Source organism: Vitis vinifera, chromosome 8, assembly GCF_030704535.1.
Source record: "Vitis vinifera cultivar Pinot Noir 40024 chromosome 8, ASM3070453v1".
Lineage (NCBI taxonomy): Eukaryota > Viridiplantae > Streptophyta > Magnoliopsida > Vitales > Vitaceae > Vitis > Vitis vinifera.
The window spans coordinates 18990689-19007967 of NC_081812.1; the positions used below are offsets into that span (position 1 = coordinate 18990689).

The 17279-nt window shown below is 36.9% G+C and overlaps 2 protein-coding genes across 2 annotated transcripts; one reads left to right on the forward strand and one right to left on the reverse strand.

Moving 5' to 3' along the window:
- Positions 1–2451: 2451 nt before the first annotated feature.
- On the forward strand, positions 2452–5049 carry LOC100256247 (trihelix transcription factor PTL). The gene is made up of 2 exons (XM_002277271.5): positions 2452–3029; positions 3497–5049. Exons 1-2 carry the CDS (start codon positions 2581–2583, stop codon positions 4731–4733), a joined length of 1686 nt encoding a protein of 561 aa, XP_002277307.2. The 5' UTR covers positions 2452–2580; the 3' UTR covers positions 4734–5049.
- A 4048-nt stretch (positions 5050–9097) lies between these two features.
- LOC100245998 (fructose-bisphosphate aldolase cytoplasmic isozyme-like) lies at positions 9098–12619 on the reverse strand. Its single transcript, XM_002283345.4, has 3 exons — positions 11857–12619; positions 10460–10687; positions 9098–10188 (listed from the first exon to the last, which is right to left on the reverse strand). The coding sequence occupies exons 1-3, from the start codon at positions 11882–11884 to the stop codon at positions 9368–9370; spliced, it is 1077 nt and encodes a 358-aa protein (XP_002283381.1). The 5' UTR covers positions 11885–12619; the 3' UTR covers positions 9098–9367.
- Positions 12620–17279: the final 4660 nt, after the last annotated feature.

The window sequence follows — 17279 nt, forward strand, 5'->3', positions numbered from 1 at the left end:
TGTATATGTGCCATTTTGTTTTTGCCACATCTCGCATATAGAGTGAAGGTAAAAAGGAAAATTGGGGGCAAGAAAATGATTCACTTATTTCTATTTTTGTAATTTGAATTTTTATTTTTTTGGTTGAAGACTTGGAAGCGGGGGTGGGATTATTTACAGGTGCAAGACATGTCTGCAACCAGAAACTTGATATTGCCGCGTAGCGTAGAATGAAAAAGGGGAAGGGGGCTAGTTAAATATTATGACATAATGAGAGAATCTGAAGAAAGGAGTTGTCCATGGGATTGCAATGAAAACTTTTCATCAATTCCATTTCCATCTAATCCATCCATCCGTCCATTCGAAAACTCAACTCTCATCAGGAAATGATAGCCAGCTAACCGACCTCGGACCCCACCCACCCTGTAATATTGACTGTGAAAGACAAAACCTCACCTTGCTAAAGGGCCTCACCTTCTCTTACTAATAATTCAGTTTTTAAAGGATGCCACGTCAGGAGGGGGGTAGGGGGGGACTGGGGAGTAGGGTGGGGGGGTGCAGAGGTGTTGTGTAGCAGGGGTTGGCAGGGGGAAGCAGGAGGAGCAGAAGCAGCAGCAGCACCTGATCAGCGTGGATTATGGGCCACTCGTGCATCTTTTGTTGCATGGATGGAACGTTCTGCTCTTCCTCCTTCAAAAGCAAGCTATCAGATCTGATTTCAGTCCATCCCCTCCCTCAGTCCCACTCAGATTCTTCTCTCTATTACCCCTTCCCCCACTCTTACCCCCCTCTGTTCCCTCTGCCCCTCGGTTCCGATCCCCATACCCATCCTTACCACCCTCGCACCTAATTATCTCTTCATCATCACTCTCATCATTCTTTTTTTTATTCATAATTTACTATGTTTAGGCTCCCACTTTTTCTTTTTCTTTTTTCTTTTCTTTTCATTTTATTTATTTTTTTTTTAAAAAAATAATAATTATAAATAGAAATTTGCATGCTGTTATTAAAATAGAATAGACAAACAGGGTAAAAGAAGACGCACACTGCATACCCCTTTAGCGTAGCGAGAAAAAAGGATTACGGAATTAAAAGCTGAAAAGAACACGAGAAGTACTGCAGCCGTGATAAATGGAAAAGCCTAACATGTAGTATTTTATAGTACAACTCACTGTCACCCGTACGGACCGGGACCTATGCATGCATCACCGTCAATTCCCTGCGATCACATGTAGCAGATTCAACCCTTCTCTTCATCTTCATTATTCACCAATTCACCAATTCACCAATTCACCAATTCATTCTTATATACTATTTCTTTCTGTCTCTTTACCCATAATTATCCCTCTTTTTTGTATTATGTGATTGGCATAACCATTTCTATCCGCTGGCGGGAGGGTTTGTTATTTGTTTAGGGTCTTCTCTTACCCAAAACAACTATTATCATAGCCATACAGCACCAGTCTGTAGTCTTCCTTGATTAGCTTTGTCTTTTGCTGAAAATTGAGGCATTAAAACATAAGAGATAGTAACAATTCTAATTCACCCCCAAACCCTCCTTAAAATTGGAGAAACCTGACTTTTGAACTCTTTAAAGCAGAGGGATGACATTTTAATATGGTTGACCTTGACCCAAGGTTTTGGATGACATAGAAGGCAGATTGAGGTTCATTAAAAGGAGATATGTACCCAAAGGACATCCCTTTAATCAAAAGGATGTCCCATGTTTTCAAAACTGTTTATACAGGTAATGCATAGCATATACCCTAAAATCAATCCAATGCACCATGCTTTACAAAACAGAAGCAGCATGTTCTCAGAGTTAATGAATTTGGTCCGGGTGAACTGTGTTGGTTGCTAGAGAGGTGAAATAGTCCCAAACGGTGTAATATGAATATTTAGGAGTTTACCCCTCTCGTTTCTTCCTATAGCCCATACGTATATGAATATTTAGGAAAGAGGCTTTTTAGGCCAAGTTTGATCCCATTCCTCAGAAGGCAACCATCAAGTTAGGTTATGGTAGGGTGTTTGAATGGCGTGGCAAGCAGTGATGGGATGATTTGGTGGGGAAGATGTGATTGATTCCATATTGGATGGTATACGTAGAGATATATTGGATATCTGGAGACTGGATACAAGGATAGAGATAGAGCAGGATGTAGATAGGGAGGGAAGGAGGGAGAGGACGGTCAAAAAGGAAGGATCCTAGGCACTGTACACGCGTCAGCAAGGCACCACTCCTTGTACTCAATTCGTCGTCTTCTTTGCGACACGTGTCTCGGGTTTATTAGTCACTACGTCTACCTTGGCTACCGTCTCCAATCCTGTGTTGTGTTTTAAGGAGAGGAGGAGTATGTTAAATTTTAAAATAATAATAATTAAAAAAAATAAAAATAAAAATAAAAAAAAGGAAAAAACAAAGCAAGAGCGAGTTGTAGGAGAGTAGCAGTAGACTTTTGAACAAAAAAATGGGACCAATGTCCTGGGCATAAATTGGAGGTTTTTCGTGGACGACACGATCCGAGTCTAGCGCTCCTCCATCTTTTCTCTCTCTGTTAAAAGGAAAAAAGCTCTCATCTTTTTTTAGCCATTAGTCTTCATATGGCAATGGAAGATCATCATCACTATGGCATGGCTGATCTACGCCAGTTCATGAACACCAGACCCCATTTTCCGCCTATTCCACACCACCCAGACCTCTTCCCCGCCCATCATCACCACCGAACTCTCACTCCAGCTCAACCTTACGACTTGATGATGGTGGGTCGTCAAGTTACTCATGACATGATGTCTCGAGGCCTTCATGATTTTGTTACTGATTCTGCCGCTCCTCCTCCTACTACTACTGCGACCAACACCAACACTGTTGTGCCTACTTCCAATGCCACTCTCACTGGCTTAGATGCCGACGCCGCTTGCCTGGGAGGCGATGCCTCCACCGGAAGGTGGCCCAGACAAGAAACCCTCACCCTTCTTGAAATCAGATCTCGTCTTGATTCAAAATTCAAGGAGGCAAATCAAAAGGGTCCATTGTGGGATGAGGTTTCAAGGTATACCCTAATTCAACTTATTAGATTTTTTTTTTCTTTAAATTTTTGTGTCGGTTGAGGTTTTTTTTTTTTCTTCATCTTTTATTCAAACTTCTTTTTTCTTCATCTTTAGTTTCAACTTTTCAGTTCACTGGTTTTGAGTAAGAAAAAGTTGATTTTTTGGTACAAAAAATTGCTGAATATCTACTGCACTTAGTCCATCTTACACCCGTCGAGTTCAGTCTTCACTTTCTATGCAAAAAGAATAGGTTGCCTTTTGTATGCTAAGCTACACATTTACTGTGAAATATCTACAGAAGCCCCAAACAATCATCCTTGTTTTGATAGTTGCTAAGCAACAAAAGCACATAATATTAATTGTGCCTCTATGAAATCCTTTGTGGCTGCTTTATATTATTTTCTTAATTAGTTGGTTACTTCATTGATTTGTCTTATTTTTATTTATTTATTTTTTTTTTCTGTTGTAGGATAATGTCCGAAGAACACGGCTACCAAAGGAGTGGAAAGAAATGCAGAGAAAAGTTTGAGAACTTATATAAATATTACAAGAAGACCAAGGAAGGGAAGGCTGGAAGGCAAGATGGTAAGCACTATAGATTCTTCCGACAGCTTGAAGCCCTCTATGGAGACACCAGTAATGCGGTCTCAGTCCCAGAAAATCACCTTGCTGGAAGTAGTCTCACATTCCATACTGCAACCAACCTTAACATAGCCACACAGAATCAAGAAATCTTTCAAACCCCGAAGCTTTGTGATAGTCTTAGCCTCTCTAACTCCTCTGACTTTGATACTTCCTCTTCTGAAGATGATGATCACAATAATACTGGGCCGACGGAGAATGGTTCAACCGACAAGAAAAACAGGAGGAGTCGAAGGAGCTGGAAAGTGAAGATTAAGGACTTTATTGACTCACAGATGAGGAAGCTCATGGAGAAACAAGAGGCATGGTTGGAGAAAATGCTGAAGGCTCTTGAACATAAGGAACAAGAGAGGATATTAAGAGAGGAAGAATGGAGGAAACAGGAGGCGGCTAGGTTAGATAGAGAGCATAAGTTTTGGGCCACTCAGCGAGCATGGATTGAAGCTCGTGACGCTGCTCTGATGGACACCTTGCAAAAATTAACTGGTAGAGAGCTAAAGGTTCCATCTCCAGAGGAGCTAATGGCAACCCAACACCGAAATCCTGGGGAAAGGCAGAATGAGAATGGAAGTGAAACAGTGAGCAACTCCGTGAAGGGTGACAGCTGGCCAGAATCTGAGATTACAAGGCTAATGCAACTGAGAACCAACATGGAATCAAGGTTTCAGCAAGCTGGGTCTTCAGAAGAGGTTCTCTGGGAGGATATTGCAGGCAAGATGGCTTGCTTGGGGTATGATCGGAGTGCCATAATGTGCAAAGACAAATGGAATAGCATCAATAATTATCTTCTGAGAACCAAGGAGTGTAACAAGAAACGCAAGGAAAATTCTAGAAGTTGCACTTACTTTCTGAGCAATGAAACATTATACAATCAAGGAGGAGCCTACTGTGAAATCAGTGAGCCAGGCCCGGAGATGGCCAGACTTCAACCTAATGAGGGCTCCCCGCCTTCTAATTCTAATGCTGGCAGTGCAGTGCCTGATAGCTGCTTTCGCTTCCTGATGGCGGATGGGAATCTATGGGAGAATTATGCCTTGAAGCTCAACAAGGGAGACAACCAGTGAGTTAAAAACAAATGACAATTTCTGATCAGGAGGTATGTAAAGTGAGGGACAAGGTGGCTGACTTGTTGAGAGGCAAGGGATTTGATAATGCTTCTCTTTAGATGTGGGACATACTATGTCTAAGCAAGTAGCTGACTGAGAATTTATATATAGAGATTTGATGTTTAATGGGGTCTTAGGGGATGAACATTTCAGGAGGAAAAATAATGGATTTTTTCTCATGAGTTTAATAGGGAGAGGAGTCTCAATATTGATCTTCATTATGGGGTTTTCTGAAACTTTCTTTTTATGCCAAAATTTTCCTTTGTACATGCAACTGGTTTTATCTGTTTTTCTTCTTTTTTTTTCCCTCATTTTTATCTTCTCTAATTATCTGGGAAATACTAGGATTATTAACTTGTCTTTTTTTTTTGACTTTTAACTTACTGAATTACAGGTTAGCAACATGTTCATGTGTGAGTATATGTTTTAGATCTTTCTTATTTTAAATGAATTTGTAGTTGATTATGAGCAAGATTCGCTCTTTAAACTTATTGTTCCAGGACTCCCTAATTGCCCCTTCTATATTAATTAAACTCTGTCACTCTACTCTACTAGACTGCATGTTTTTGTTTTTAAGCATCATGCTAAAAATACATTTACTTTGGGGCTCTTTAGGTAAGTTTTCTCTATTTCCCAGTTGAAAAAGGACACATTGCAGCTGAAATTGGGCAGTAAAATTGATTTGGAAATTGAAGATCACAGTTTGGCTTCTCTGATGGGACTAACGTTTTAGGCAGTGCAATCAACGAGAATTTTCAGGCATTAACAAAACAAGAATGCCGGTCAAATAAGTACCAATTCCTTTATTTGAATTGATGGTAGGGACTGGGTAGCTCTTGAATTGACCATTATGAATGAGAAAATTAAATTTAGGTAAAGAAACAACCATGCTAAGCTCCCATGCAAAACTACAAGCCAACTTATATGTTCAGCGATGTTGAATTGTGATGCAGCAGGAGGACTTATACTGATCACCTTTACCCTTTCTTTCATGCCATTAAACAATGGTTTTGTTGCTAATATCATAAGAAACAAGAGAACCTAGTTGTCACTCACCAACAGAAGAGAAACCAAGAAAAGAAATATAGAAACACTACTTTTATGAGCCCTAAACCTTTCTTTTCCCTTTCGGTCCTAATCCTTTGAAACCCATCCTCAAACTAGCTAGAATAGTATTGATGAATGTCCTAAAACTAAAAGAGAAAGCACATATGTATATTCCTGATCACTTACTGCAGAAATATGACGCTTAACACAACATTTGCATCCCCACTGATCAAATGGAAATCTCTTAAGCCAATGAAGCCTCCCCTTCAGGAAGATGAAATCACAGTAGTCTACACCGAATGGTATGCTTGTGACCGACAGAACATACAAATAAATAATGGTAGCTTGCATTAGGCGATTAATCTATGGACAGATATAGAAATGGCATCCTTCATTTTCTACACGCTTGTCATGTTCATTGAGGTGTCTGTCTAATTTCAGATGTCATTGAACTTCAACACATGTTAATCAAACTTCAATATTTATTAGGTTAATCAACCCTGAATAAATGCCATTATGTTCAAAATTCAAATTTTCAAGATGGGATTTACAGATACTAATAAGCGGGGACATCCACAAAGCATGTGTGCATTATGGTGATATTTTCAAGGTTGCATTTGGTGGTAGAGGTATAAGGTACGTAGTGGTGTTGGTATGGCAGCCTGATGATCATGGTGATGGTACCCAAATTTAGTACCCCATAGGCAAGAACAGAAGACTACGGTCTGGCAAAGCTTTAATAAAAAAAATAAAAAATAAAAAGAAAGTGAAATAGAAGTATTTTAAAACAATGTCAAGATGAGGGTCGTGATGGTCCAATGATAGTTTGGAAGTGTGACGGGTCATGGAAAACTAAGATGTAACCCTAGCCTGTAAGGTCACTTTTTCTTTGGCAAATAAATATTTGAAATGAAAACTTTTAAATCAAGACTCAAACCTGTCATAGACATTTCATCAATAAAAAGGCAAATATATTTTAAATGCTAGTCTTCTTAAACACAATTTTTACCAACTATTTTTTTTCCTTATAGATATAGAGAGAGATGAAGGTGAAGGTTGTAAGGCTTGGCTTCAAATAATAGAATAGAATAAAGGAATGGGTGGGGAGAGGGGGCGTTTGAGGACTTATTACATGATGAACCAGGGGCAGGGGTGATTTAACTTGTGGACAGGAACTGCCGTACTTGGGAAAGAGTTAAGAAGCTTCCCCCAAGAAGAGCCAAACAAAGGGGAGACATTACAGTCATTATCACAGTGAAGTAGCAGAGAGCTTTCCTTCTTTCATCAGCTTTTCTTTTATTTCTTTCCATCTCTCTCTTTTCCTCTTTCCTGAACCCTGAACTCAGCTTGCTTGCTTGTCCCGAAGCCTATGGACATTAGCAGTTAAAAGGAAATCCATTTGCGTTTCAATTATTGAAAATATAAATGATATAATGTAAGTATTGTTATACAGCTTTCTAGTCTTTATTTTACTTTGCTGGTGCAATTGATTTGACTAGCTACTCCTCCAGCCATCTTCTGACATCCCCCTTCCTCATCTTTCTTCCTTTATTCATATCCCAAATTTGGAATTCTCCTGATTTCAATATTTTTGCCCACAAATAGCAACCCCTTTCATTTCTAATATTTTACTTCCCCTTTTTCTCTTTACTAAAATAGTAAATTTTTATTGGGCTCTATCTTTTAAGCCTAAAGTTCCTTGTTCTATACTATTTTTTACTCTTTTCTAACTTGATAGCCTAATATACAAGATTAGCACAATTTCTTATTTAATTAAATTTTTCCCTTGAAACAGACAGGGGCACCATGCTATTCATTTACCCAATGAACAAAATAATGAGGGAACAACAGAATTCCCAGTATTTCACAAATTCATCATCCAAATTTTATGTACAAGCCCATGTGATATAGTAAGAGTATATATATTCCTTTAATGTTTTAAGAGAAAAAAACAGGCCCAAGGGCCCAACTTTGCCTTAGGCCCAGTGAAATTCAGCTATGTAGGCAAAAGGCCATAGCTATCGGCTTATGAACACAAAAACAAATGAAAGGCCACCACGAAATACGGAGCCCATCTACAGACCCTACACATGGGTTTTGAGGTTTCCAACCTGCTAAAAAAGATCAAAATATAATTTACATCCTTCTTTCCCCCTCTTCTTTAGGTGCCAACTTCTTGTTTAGAGAAGATAAACAATGGAAACTGGGCGAGGAAAATCAGATGGACGAGGGAGCTGAGGAAACCGCAAGGCCTAAATTAAGATTTTTGGCCAGTAGGCTTCATTGGCTAGTCCCCACTATTTAAACGTTAACAGATGATAAAATCCAGAACACATTTACATCCACGCCCTACTGACTAAGATCAGAAATTCAAGAAAAACACACAAGTGGCTCTCTGAGACTTACCCCATAGCTGCTTCTACCGGCACTGCCCTGGGAGTGGAGGTAGAAGAGAAAATCAAGGGATTTGTTTTGTCCCAAAAATAACAAATAAACTATTGTGTGAAAACCTAAAATTAATACTCGCAAAAGCGAGGCAGAATATTATAGTGTCTCACCATTGTTTTATCAGCTGCAGGCCTGCACCTAAGCAACCATCCAAACGAAAGTTGGGAAAGAAAAGGGGGTGTGTAACACGTGCGAGGGTTGGCTTTCTGGTCGTGAGTCATGACGGGCTGAAATTAGGAAGTGGCGTGAATCCTAATCACTTTATATTGATGCTTCTTTTCCAAGTTTTTTTATTATCAAACCACCCACCATAACCCCCTCCATTTTCCTAAAATTAAAGGTTATTCTATGCTATGTCCTACTAGTTATGACCATTCCGAAACGCCCATGTCACCAAAATGGTTCGACTCCTGTCTCATTAACATTTTTTAAAATTTTTTTTACTTCAGTCTCTCACACAATACTTCTACCCTATTCTTGTTTTGGGGCTGGTTCAAAAAACCATCTTGTTCTCTAGTGCAGCTTAAACAATATTCGGGAAGATCAAAATCTCATGTCACAGAAATTATGGTTGATAACAGTCTAGAGGTTAATATTCAAAGCTTCATATCCTCCTCATTATACGATTCCAAATTCTATAGCTTTCAAAGCGAATATTAGAAGGCTATGAATTAGGGTAATTATGTTCATATTTCATTACGAGGGTCACACAATTGGACCCCGATAAGAAGCTTTCAAAGTGAATATTAGCAGGCTATGAATAAGGGTCACACAAATGGACCACGATGAGGAGGAAAAAGCAAAGTGCATTCTAACCACGGCAGTGATTGTTCCAAATGACAATACTTTATATATTAAAGGTGGAAAAACACATTAACAGAGTTTTAATTGAAAAGCGTTCAAACTCAACAAGGCAACATCGCTCCTCAAGCTGATTATTCTACCCCCATTCAACTACAAGCATAAAAAGATCCGGAAGACAACGAAAAACACCCTAAACCTATGATGCCTGAGATGAGACCTTTAATGTCCCCCATACCTGCACTGCATATACTCTCCAGAGAAAAACAGAAAAGCAAACCGAACCCAAAACTTCATCAGTACTTGTAGTCCTTGACATGGAGGCTTTCCGCGGCACCCTCTCCAAGTTTGGCATCACCCTTGTAGGTTCCAAGAGTGGCCTCAGAGTTTGCCTTGCACCTTACCAGGAATGCTCCCCTGGCCTTCACAACATTTTCCTCCTTTCCTGACCAGGCCTTGAGAGTGCTCTGCTGAAGTGCACGTCCAAAGGAGAAGGACAGGTTCCATGGCTTCTTCCCCTTGAGCTTGTTCATGGCATTGAGGTTGAGAGTGGCCTCCTCCTCACTCTGCCCCCCAGACAAAAACACAATAGCAGGAACAGCTGCAGGCACAGTTCGCTGGAGGGTCCGAACAGTGTACTCGGCCACCACCTCTGGGGAAACCTTCTTGGCTTCTGATCCAGGAGTCACCATGTTAGGCTTCAACAGAGTTCCCTCAAGCAGAACGTGATGGTCATTCAGTGCTTTGTAGCATGCTGCCAGAACACGTTCAGTTACATAAGCACACTTTTCAATATCATGAGGGCCATCCACCAGGATCTCAGGCTCAACAATGGGGACAAGGCCATTCTCCTGGCAGATCATTGCATATCTTGCCAACCCATATGCATTTTCATGGATTGCCAACTCAGATGGCTCAGTAGGGCCAATCTTAAGCACAGCACGCCATTTAGCAAACCGGGCACCAGCTGCATAGTATTTTGCACATCGTTCACCAAGGCCATCAAGACCCTGGGTGGTAGTTTCACCATCAGTGCCAGTAAGCACAACTGTGCCCTTGTCTACTTTGATTCCGGGAAGAACTCCACCTTCCTTCATAACATCCACAAAGGGTTTGCCTGAAATTTAAAAAAGACAATTTCAGTACATCTGGAATCTTAAGTTCCCAGGTGGGGGGAGAGGACCCACTCAAATAATGAATTTTTTTTCTTCAATTATTTAGAGAAACATAAAAATATCGCAGGTATTATACTCAATTTCACAAAACTTGTGTGCATTGGCAAATAATTTCATCATACTCCATACATAACATAATAAAATAACTTAATGAACAGAACTCACAGAAATATCACCCTACATCTAAAATCTCAACAGATAAAAATACAATACCAGAGGCAGTCTTCTGATAGAGAGTCTCCTCAAAGAGGATCACTCCACTAAGGTACTGGAGGGCACCAGGAGTGCAGAAAAGGAGCTCACGGAGAGCACGCCTGTTTCCTTCAACATTCTCGACATTGATGCTAGCTAGCCTCTTGCCAATTGTGCCAGTTGACTCATCAGCAGCAAGAATACCCTTTCCAGGAGTGCCAATGTAGGCAGCATTGGCAATAAGCTCGTCTACAAGGTGTAAAATGTTAATTATTTTATTTCCATGCACAATATAAATAATAACATTAATGACAGAAATTTATGACCCCAAACACAAGCTTGGTTTGAGAGAAGACATAATAAAATCACAGCAGGCAATAGAATAGAGGACAAAGTCACCCTATTGCTTATCGGGCATAGGAAATTAATAGTAAACACGAAATGAACCCACGCCACATACAGTGATCAATTACAGCATTGATAGATAACAGGTCATTGATAGACCAAGTTTACTAGACAATTTCATACAAACTATTATCAACATTTGCTCACAAATAAATTCATTTTAATTCAAAAAACAGATAGTTTGCTTTATATAAGCTTTGAAATAAGGATTATGCATGATCCATCCACAAATGATCTAATACTAATCCTTTATTCCAGTTAATGCAAGATTTCCTAACATTGAATGCAATTTTGATATAAAAAGTATAAATGATAGTGTGATACACATATTTTAAACTAATCATATCAGGTTTTACAACACTATTATCTTAAATCTTGCCACTAATATTGTAAATCTGAAATATCTTTTGAGGTATGAATAATATATCTCTCCTTACTACATCTTAGCATCTGGGATCAAACAAAAACACAGATACCCAAATCCGTTTCGGCCTCTATGTTCAATAATCACCCCCTTGGAATTTTTGAGTATTGAAAATCCCAAAGCTATTTTAATTTGTTTTACTGTAAATATACATGCAACTGAACCACCGTGTGCTCTTGTAGAGTTGTTAAATACAAATTCATCTGAAACAACAGATCGACCAAAAGGTTAACAAAGAACTGCGGAAAGTACCCTAATATCATAGATCTACATTACCAGCATACTAGATTCAAAGAAAGATGATAACTTTTATATCTTTTTAAGTAGCAGTGACAGAGGAACAACATTAAAAAATAAATTGGGAAAAAAAGACCATGAAAGAAACCGAAAACAACAGATTTGAATGTTGGAATTGATAATTGACATCAGATCCCAATCTTAAAGAGAATAATAGACGAAAAAGCTCAGATCTGAAGACAGAGAAACAGGGAAAAAGGACGAAGCACGGCATAAAGATCTAACAAAGAAAAAAAAAAGAGCTTAATAAACAAGAGCAAGAAAGCAGAGATTTTAGGGAATTGAACTATACCATGGTATTTTCCCTTGTAGCAAGTCATGGATGGATGATTAGATTTAGAGATTTGTAGAGAGAGTCGTTGTTAGAGATAGAAGAGGCGACACAGAGACTGAAAAGTGATGATCGGTTAGGGTTTTATTACAAGAGGGAGAGAGAGAGAGAAAGGGAAAGCGAGAGGGGCATCGAGATTTTCGCTATGCGCGTGGTTTATTTGGCTTTTTCATCACGTAACCGGTAACAACCCATGGGATTGGCCTTGGAGACTACGACCTTCCACGGGCGGTTCCTCACTTCTTTTACGCTTTTGCCCCGCCATCTACTGGGCCAGTGACGGTCTCGTATTGGGCTTGAAACATTTCTTTTTTTAAAAATTCATTCACTAACAATAACGGATAGTATCACTCCCCTAAAGCATTATATGATCTCCTGTATGACTATAAGATATGGAATTAGATCCTGACATGAAATTAATTAAATCGTTTTGAATCCAATACGATGAAAGCGGGGTTGGGCTCAAAGCTTGGCCCAATAGAAAGCCGAAATAGGAAAGGTCAAATACGGTAATCAAAACCTAAAGAAAACAAAGTGGGGACATCCAGAAAAAGCGTAGGAAAACAAAACAAAAGGCGAAAACCACCTGCGATGGAATAGGTGGGTCAAAACAAGGGGTAAAAAGACAAAAAAAACCAGGGGCATGGGAGGAGTAGGTGGAGAACGTAAAAACAGAGAGCGACGGCTTCACCGTGCGCTAGGGACCTTTAGGTTCCCAGCACCTTTCTTACGCCTGTGGTTTGTTCTCCTATTCCCTCTTCTTCTTACCCTTGCTGACACGCTGCCACCTTCCTTTCCTCGTCTCCCTTTTCCATTTCCACCACTTTTCTAAGCTATCTTCGTATTCTTTCCTCAATCCTATTTTTCATTTTTTATTTTTTATTTTTAACTGACAAATATAATAAAAATAAGTTTATATTTTCTCCGTTTCTTTTTTATACTGTGAAGACATTAACGTTAAAAATAAAAGGTAGGTGGATCAAAAATTCAAAATTAAAATTTATGAATGGAGGCGTGGTTGAGGCTGGCGGTTGGTGAGTTCTGCCCTGGGGGTCCGATTTCAACAACTCACAAGTCAACCTAACATTGTTAGGTACGCAGAACACTCGGCTCAGATCTACTTTCATGATATAAAATATAGTTGGGCAATGGACATCACTTTACAATAGGTCATCCTCTCACGCATGTGACCATATTAATATTTCTTTTCTCATCACAAAATTATAATCAATTTTCCACTCTCAGGCGCGTATATTATTATACGGCTTAATGAAGAGGAAAAAAATGAACACGGTGGACTGTCGTTTTAATTTGAATTTGACCTCCCTATAAAATTGGGGGAATCAATGCACAAACTCTTTGCCGGCATTTCTTATATGTCACTTTGATTTTTTATATATATGTATATATCAAAGTCTTGAAAAATAATGGTAATTTACTATTTTTAATGATAATTAACAGCTGGCATGAATTTTGAGACGTGGACATGATTTATTTATTCTTAAGAAAAGAAAGAGAAGTGGTGATGAGAATAAATCCGCAAGTGGCATGCATTATGCGTCTGGAAGATATAGACGTGATTTGATTTTGTGGCTTAGCCTGCTTTTGCGACCTGCCTTTTCAAAATCTATTAAGAATTGAATTGCTCCCTCTAGATTATAGCATTAATACTGCAGACAATTAAGAGTGCGTTGGATAGTAATTTAAAAAAGTGTTTCTAATTTTTTTTAACACTTAAATTTTTTTATTTTTCAAGTATAAAAAAGTTAAAACTAAAATCACAACCAAACGTATTATAAATCATTTGCTTTGGGGGTTAATATTTTTAAAATAAAAAATAAAATTCATGATTATATTTATTTCTTCAAACGTAGAGAGGAAATAAATTAAGATTGCATTGGAGTAGGGCTTTAGGACAAGTCGCTCTCATTCAAACCTTATCCTATTTATTAAAAATAATTTTCATCATTGTTCCATTAAAAAAAAAAATAAATGGGATGGGTAGCTGCCCTTCTCGTTATATTTTAATTTTTTTAATTACATTAAAATAATTATATTTTATAAATAATTAATTTTAAATTAAATTAATTTTATATATGATCAGGATGTACACAAAGAGCTAGGTGAGAGATAAGATAATACTTGAACTCATCCCTAACCCATAATGGGTTTTCAAAAAAATTTCACTCATCCTAAACCCATTTAATCAAATTTCAAACTCGTCTCATTAGGAGTAGAGTGAGACGGGTACCCGAAAAAACTCATTTTATTACCATCCCTGTTAATAAATGAAAATATTAAAAAAATTATTTTTTATGGTTGAATGTCATTATAAGAGATAAAAAAAGAAATGTGAAAAAATTTTAAAATATTAAAAGATTTAAAATTGTGGAAATTTTATACAATAATTTAAGTTTCGTTTCCTTTAACCTTATCATGCTTCCTTTTTATATTCTATTTTTTTCTCAATCTTGTCAAAAACCAATTATATTTTATAAGAAATATTGGTGGTGCGGTGATGGCGTGACAGTAACAAAAAACCACATGAGGCAAAAGGCAAAGTCTTTTAATGGATTCACGTGGGTAATTGAAAAGCATGGATCCAATTATAGAGAGCAGTCTGGTAGATGAATGATTTCTCCAAGACTAAAGATTGTTGTAGTCATAGGCTTGTGGGTTGATTCTTAATCTAGATCCATTGAATTAAAATCACATGGAACACTCATTAAGCTTCCAGAACAAGGCTTAGCGTTGGCGATTTCGACATAAATGTTTTTAAATTTATAATAATCAAAAAGGCAATTTTTTTTTTTATGTTTAAATTTTTTTATTATAAAAAATTAATTATTATTATTATTATTTTTAAAATCTTTCTAGAGTTGAGGTGGCTATGAGGTGGGATGATGGTTATATTTGGATGAATGATTCTTATGGACAAAGGAAATTAAAAGAATGAAGGTATATAATATTTTTTTGCTTTTAATTAAATTTTAAAATCAAATTAAAATTAATACTTACCAGTTACCACTTCCACATATTCCATTTGGGCTTGCCAAACAAATCATACTTGAATCTTTCTTGTGAATATCCAATGATTAAAAAAAAATCACTAACAATTATAAAACAAATTCCATGAATTTTTATTTATTTATATAATAATTAGAAATATTTTTTTATTTTAAAAAGTATTTGCCAAATTAAAATATTAAATGTATCTAATAATTATAAAAAAAAATAAATATATATATATTCTCGGGTTTTTCTATATTTCGTGAAGGGCATCTATATTTTGCACTCTTTGTTGTATTATAATATTTATTATTAAAAAATTATAATTTCTCTTACGTTTAATAATATTCATAATTAAAATTTATAAATAAAATTTTAAATAAAAGAGAGACCTATTATAGGTTGAGGATATGTTGGGTCGGATAATGGCATATAATAAAAAAAATGAAATTAAAATAATAAATTAAAAGAAATTGTTTTCCTAATTTCAAAATTCAAACTTTTAGATTTCATCAATTCCCCATTACAATTATAAGCTTGCTCATGATTTAATATTAATAAGGCTTATTATATCAATTTTAATGAAGGCGCCCACAGCCAAAGATAGCCTGGGCCCAATAGATATGACCCTCTACTTGTCGGCCCACTTGGCTACTGGGAATGATACGGAGGATGACCAACTTATTTAGAGTACGACTTATTTAACAAGAGAAAATAACAACCGCACATTTGTTAACTCGTGTCCTTAATAATTGTTGTATAATGTCTACATTTGTTAGAGATGGCCAGCTACTTGTTGGGAAAAAGGGTTTCTTGAATGTAAAGATGGAAAATAACTTCAATGACGTGTTGTTGGTGATACACAAAATAGGTATGTGAAGATTGAGTATTTTGTGAAGAAAGAAACTCATCTCAACCCTACACCAAGAAAGAAGGTATCTTCTAGGTACCACCGACTAAAGGGTACTTCCCTAAATCACCACTAAATTACTTATAAGATTGTACTGATAGAACCGTATTTTCTAATTTGGAATTTAGCCAAAAAGTCTGCAAACACCGTGAAGACCAATTCCATGCTTCCAATTGTTATAATAAATAATGATATTTCTAATTTTATTAAGTCACGTAGATATAATATGATATATGACAAAGAAAATGAGATATCATATTTTATTTTATTTTATGCTTTGAGTGATAAGATTATATAAGTTACATCATAATCTATCTTTATCTTTAATCAAACAAGGAATAGAATAACATTTATTTAGTCTCTTTTTTATATTTGAATATTTTAATTTAAGGATATTATATCCCATTATATCTTACCTAATGAGATAAAATATATTTCATCAATCAAACATAATTTCTTGTTATTAATAAATAAAAATTAATTCAAAACAAATTAGATACTCATATATTTATGTTTAATTTTTAAAATTTCAAATAAATTGTTTTTGATATTATATTATTTAAAGTTGTTAATAACAAAATATATCTTTTAAAGAAAATATATTCATTCTTATTAAATGAAATTAAATATTGCCTCCCACCCGAATCTCTGCTCCGCCCTTGTATGTAGCTACACCTACATCCAATAGTTTCAAAAGAGATATCATAACCTATGGCTTGTTTGATCATAGAACATTCTGACCCAAATTTCATAGATTTGGGCAAAGGTGGTGAAGAGCAGCCTAACTATCACATATGGTGTGGGCTTGGAGGTGGGAGAAAGAGCTTCTGTTGAAGCTTGTTCTCCTACCACATTCCCCTGCGCTTGGCCTGCTACCTTCGCAACAGGCCTTGCGCTACTACTGCAGGATGTCCCAGAGGCCTGTAATTTGACAAATGATGTTACCCTAAGTCTATTCGACTAGTTGTTAAAGAGATTTAGAAAGAGAAATGAGACAAGGTTCGACAAGTGAAGTGGAGATCTTGAATCTTGAGAGACTCCCTGAGAATTCATGAGGGTTGTTGTCTTTGGGGGCTTGAGACGATTTTTTCTCAAATATCCAATTCAAAGAGGACGGTCTTTTTATGCATCGCTCTTCAGTTTTGGAGTATTACAAAGTGGGTTTAGAAGCGTGATCCGAAGCGAATCAGGGAGTGTTGTTGATGCAAGAGGCTTAAATTGGGAGAGATTTCGGATTGTTTTGGTGAGACGTTGAGCTGCCTTGGACCATGATCATTTGTGAAGGATATAGTAGGAAGAGTGGTGATTCAAGATTACTCTTGAAATTATTGATTATCTCTACCTTCTTACTAAATAATTTTTAGATCTAAGTACAGTTGATCAAACCATGATAATCTCGTGTGTTTTTGTTTTGTATTTTAATTGGATAATCATATCGGAACTTGAACTTGAGGAAGAAATCCAG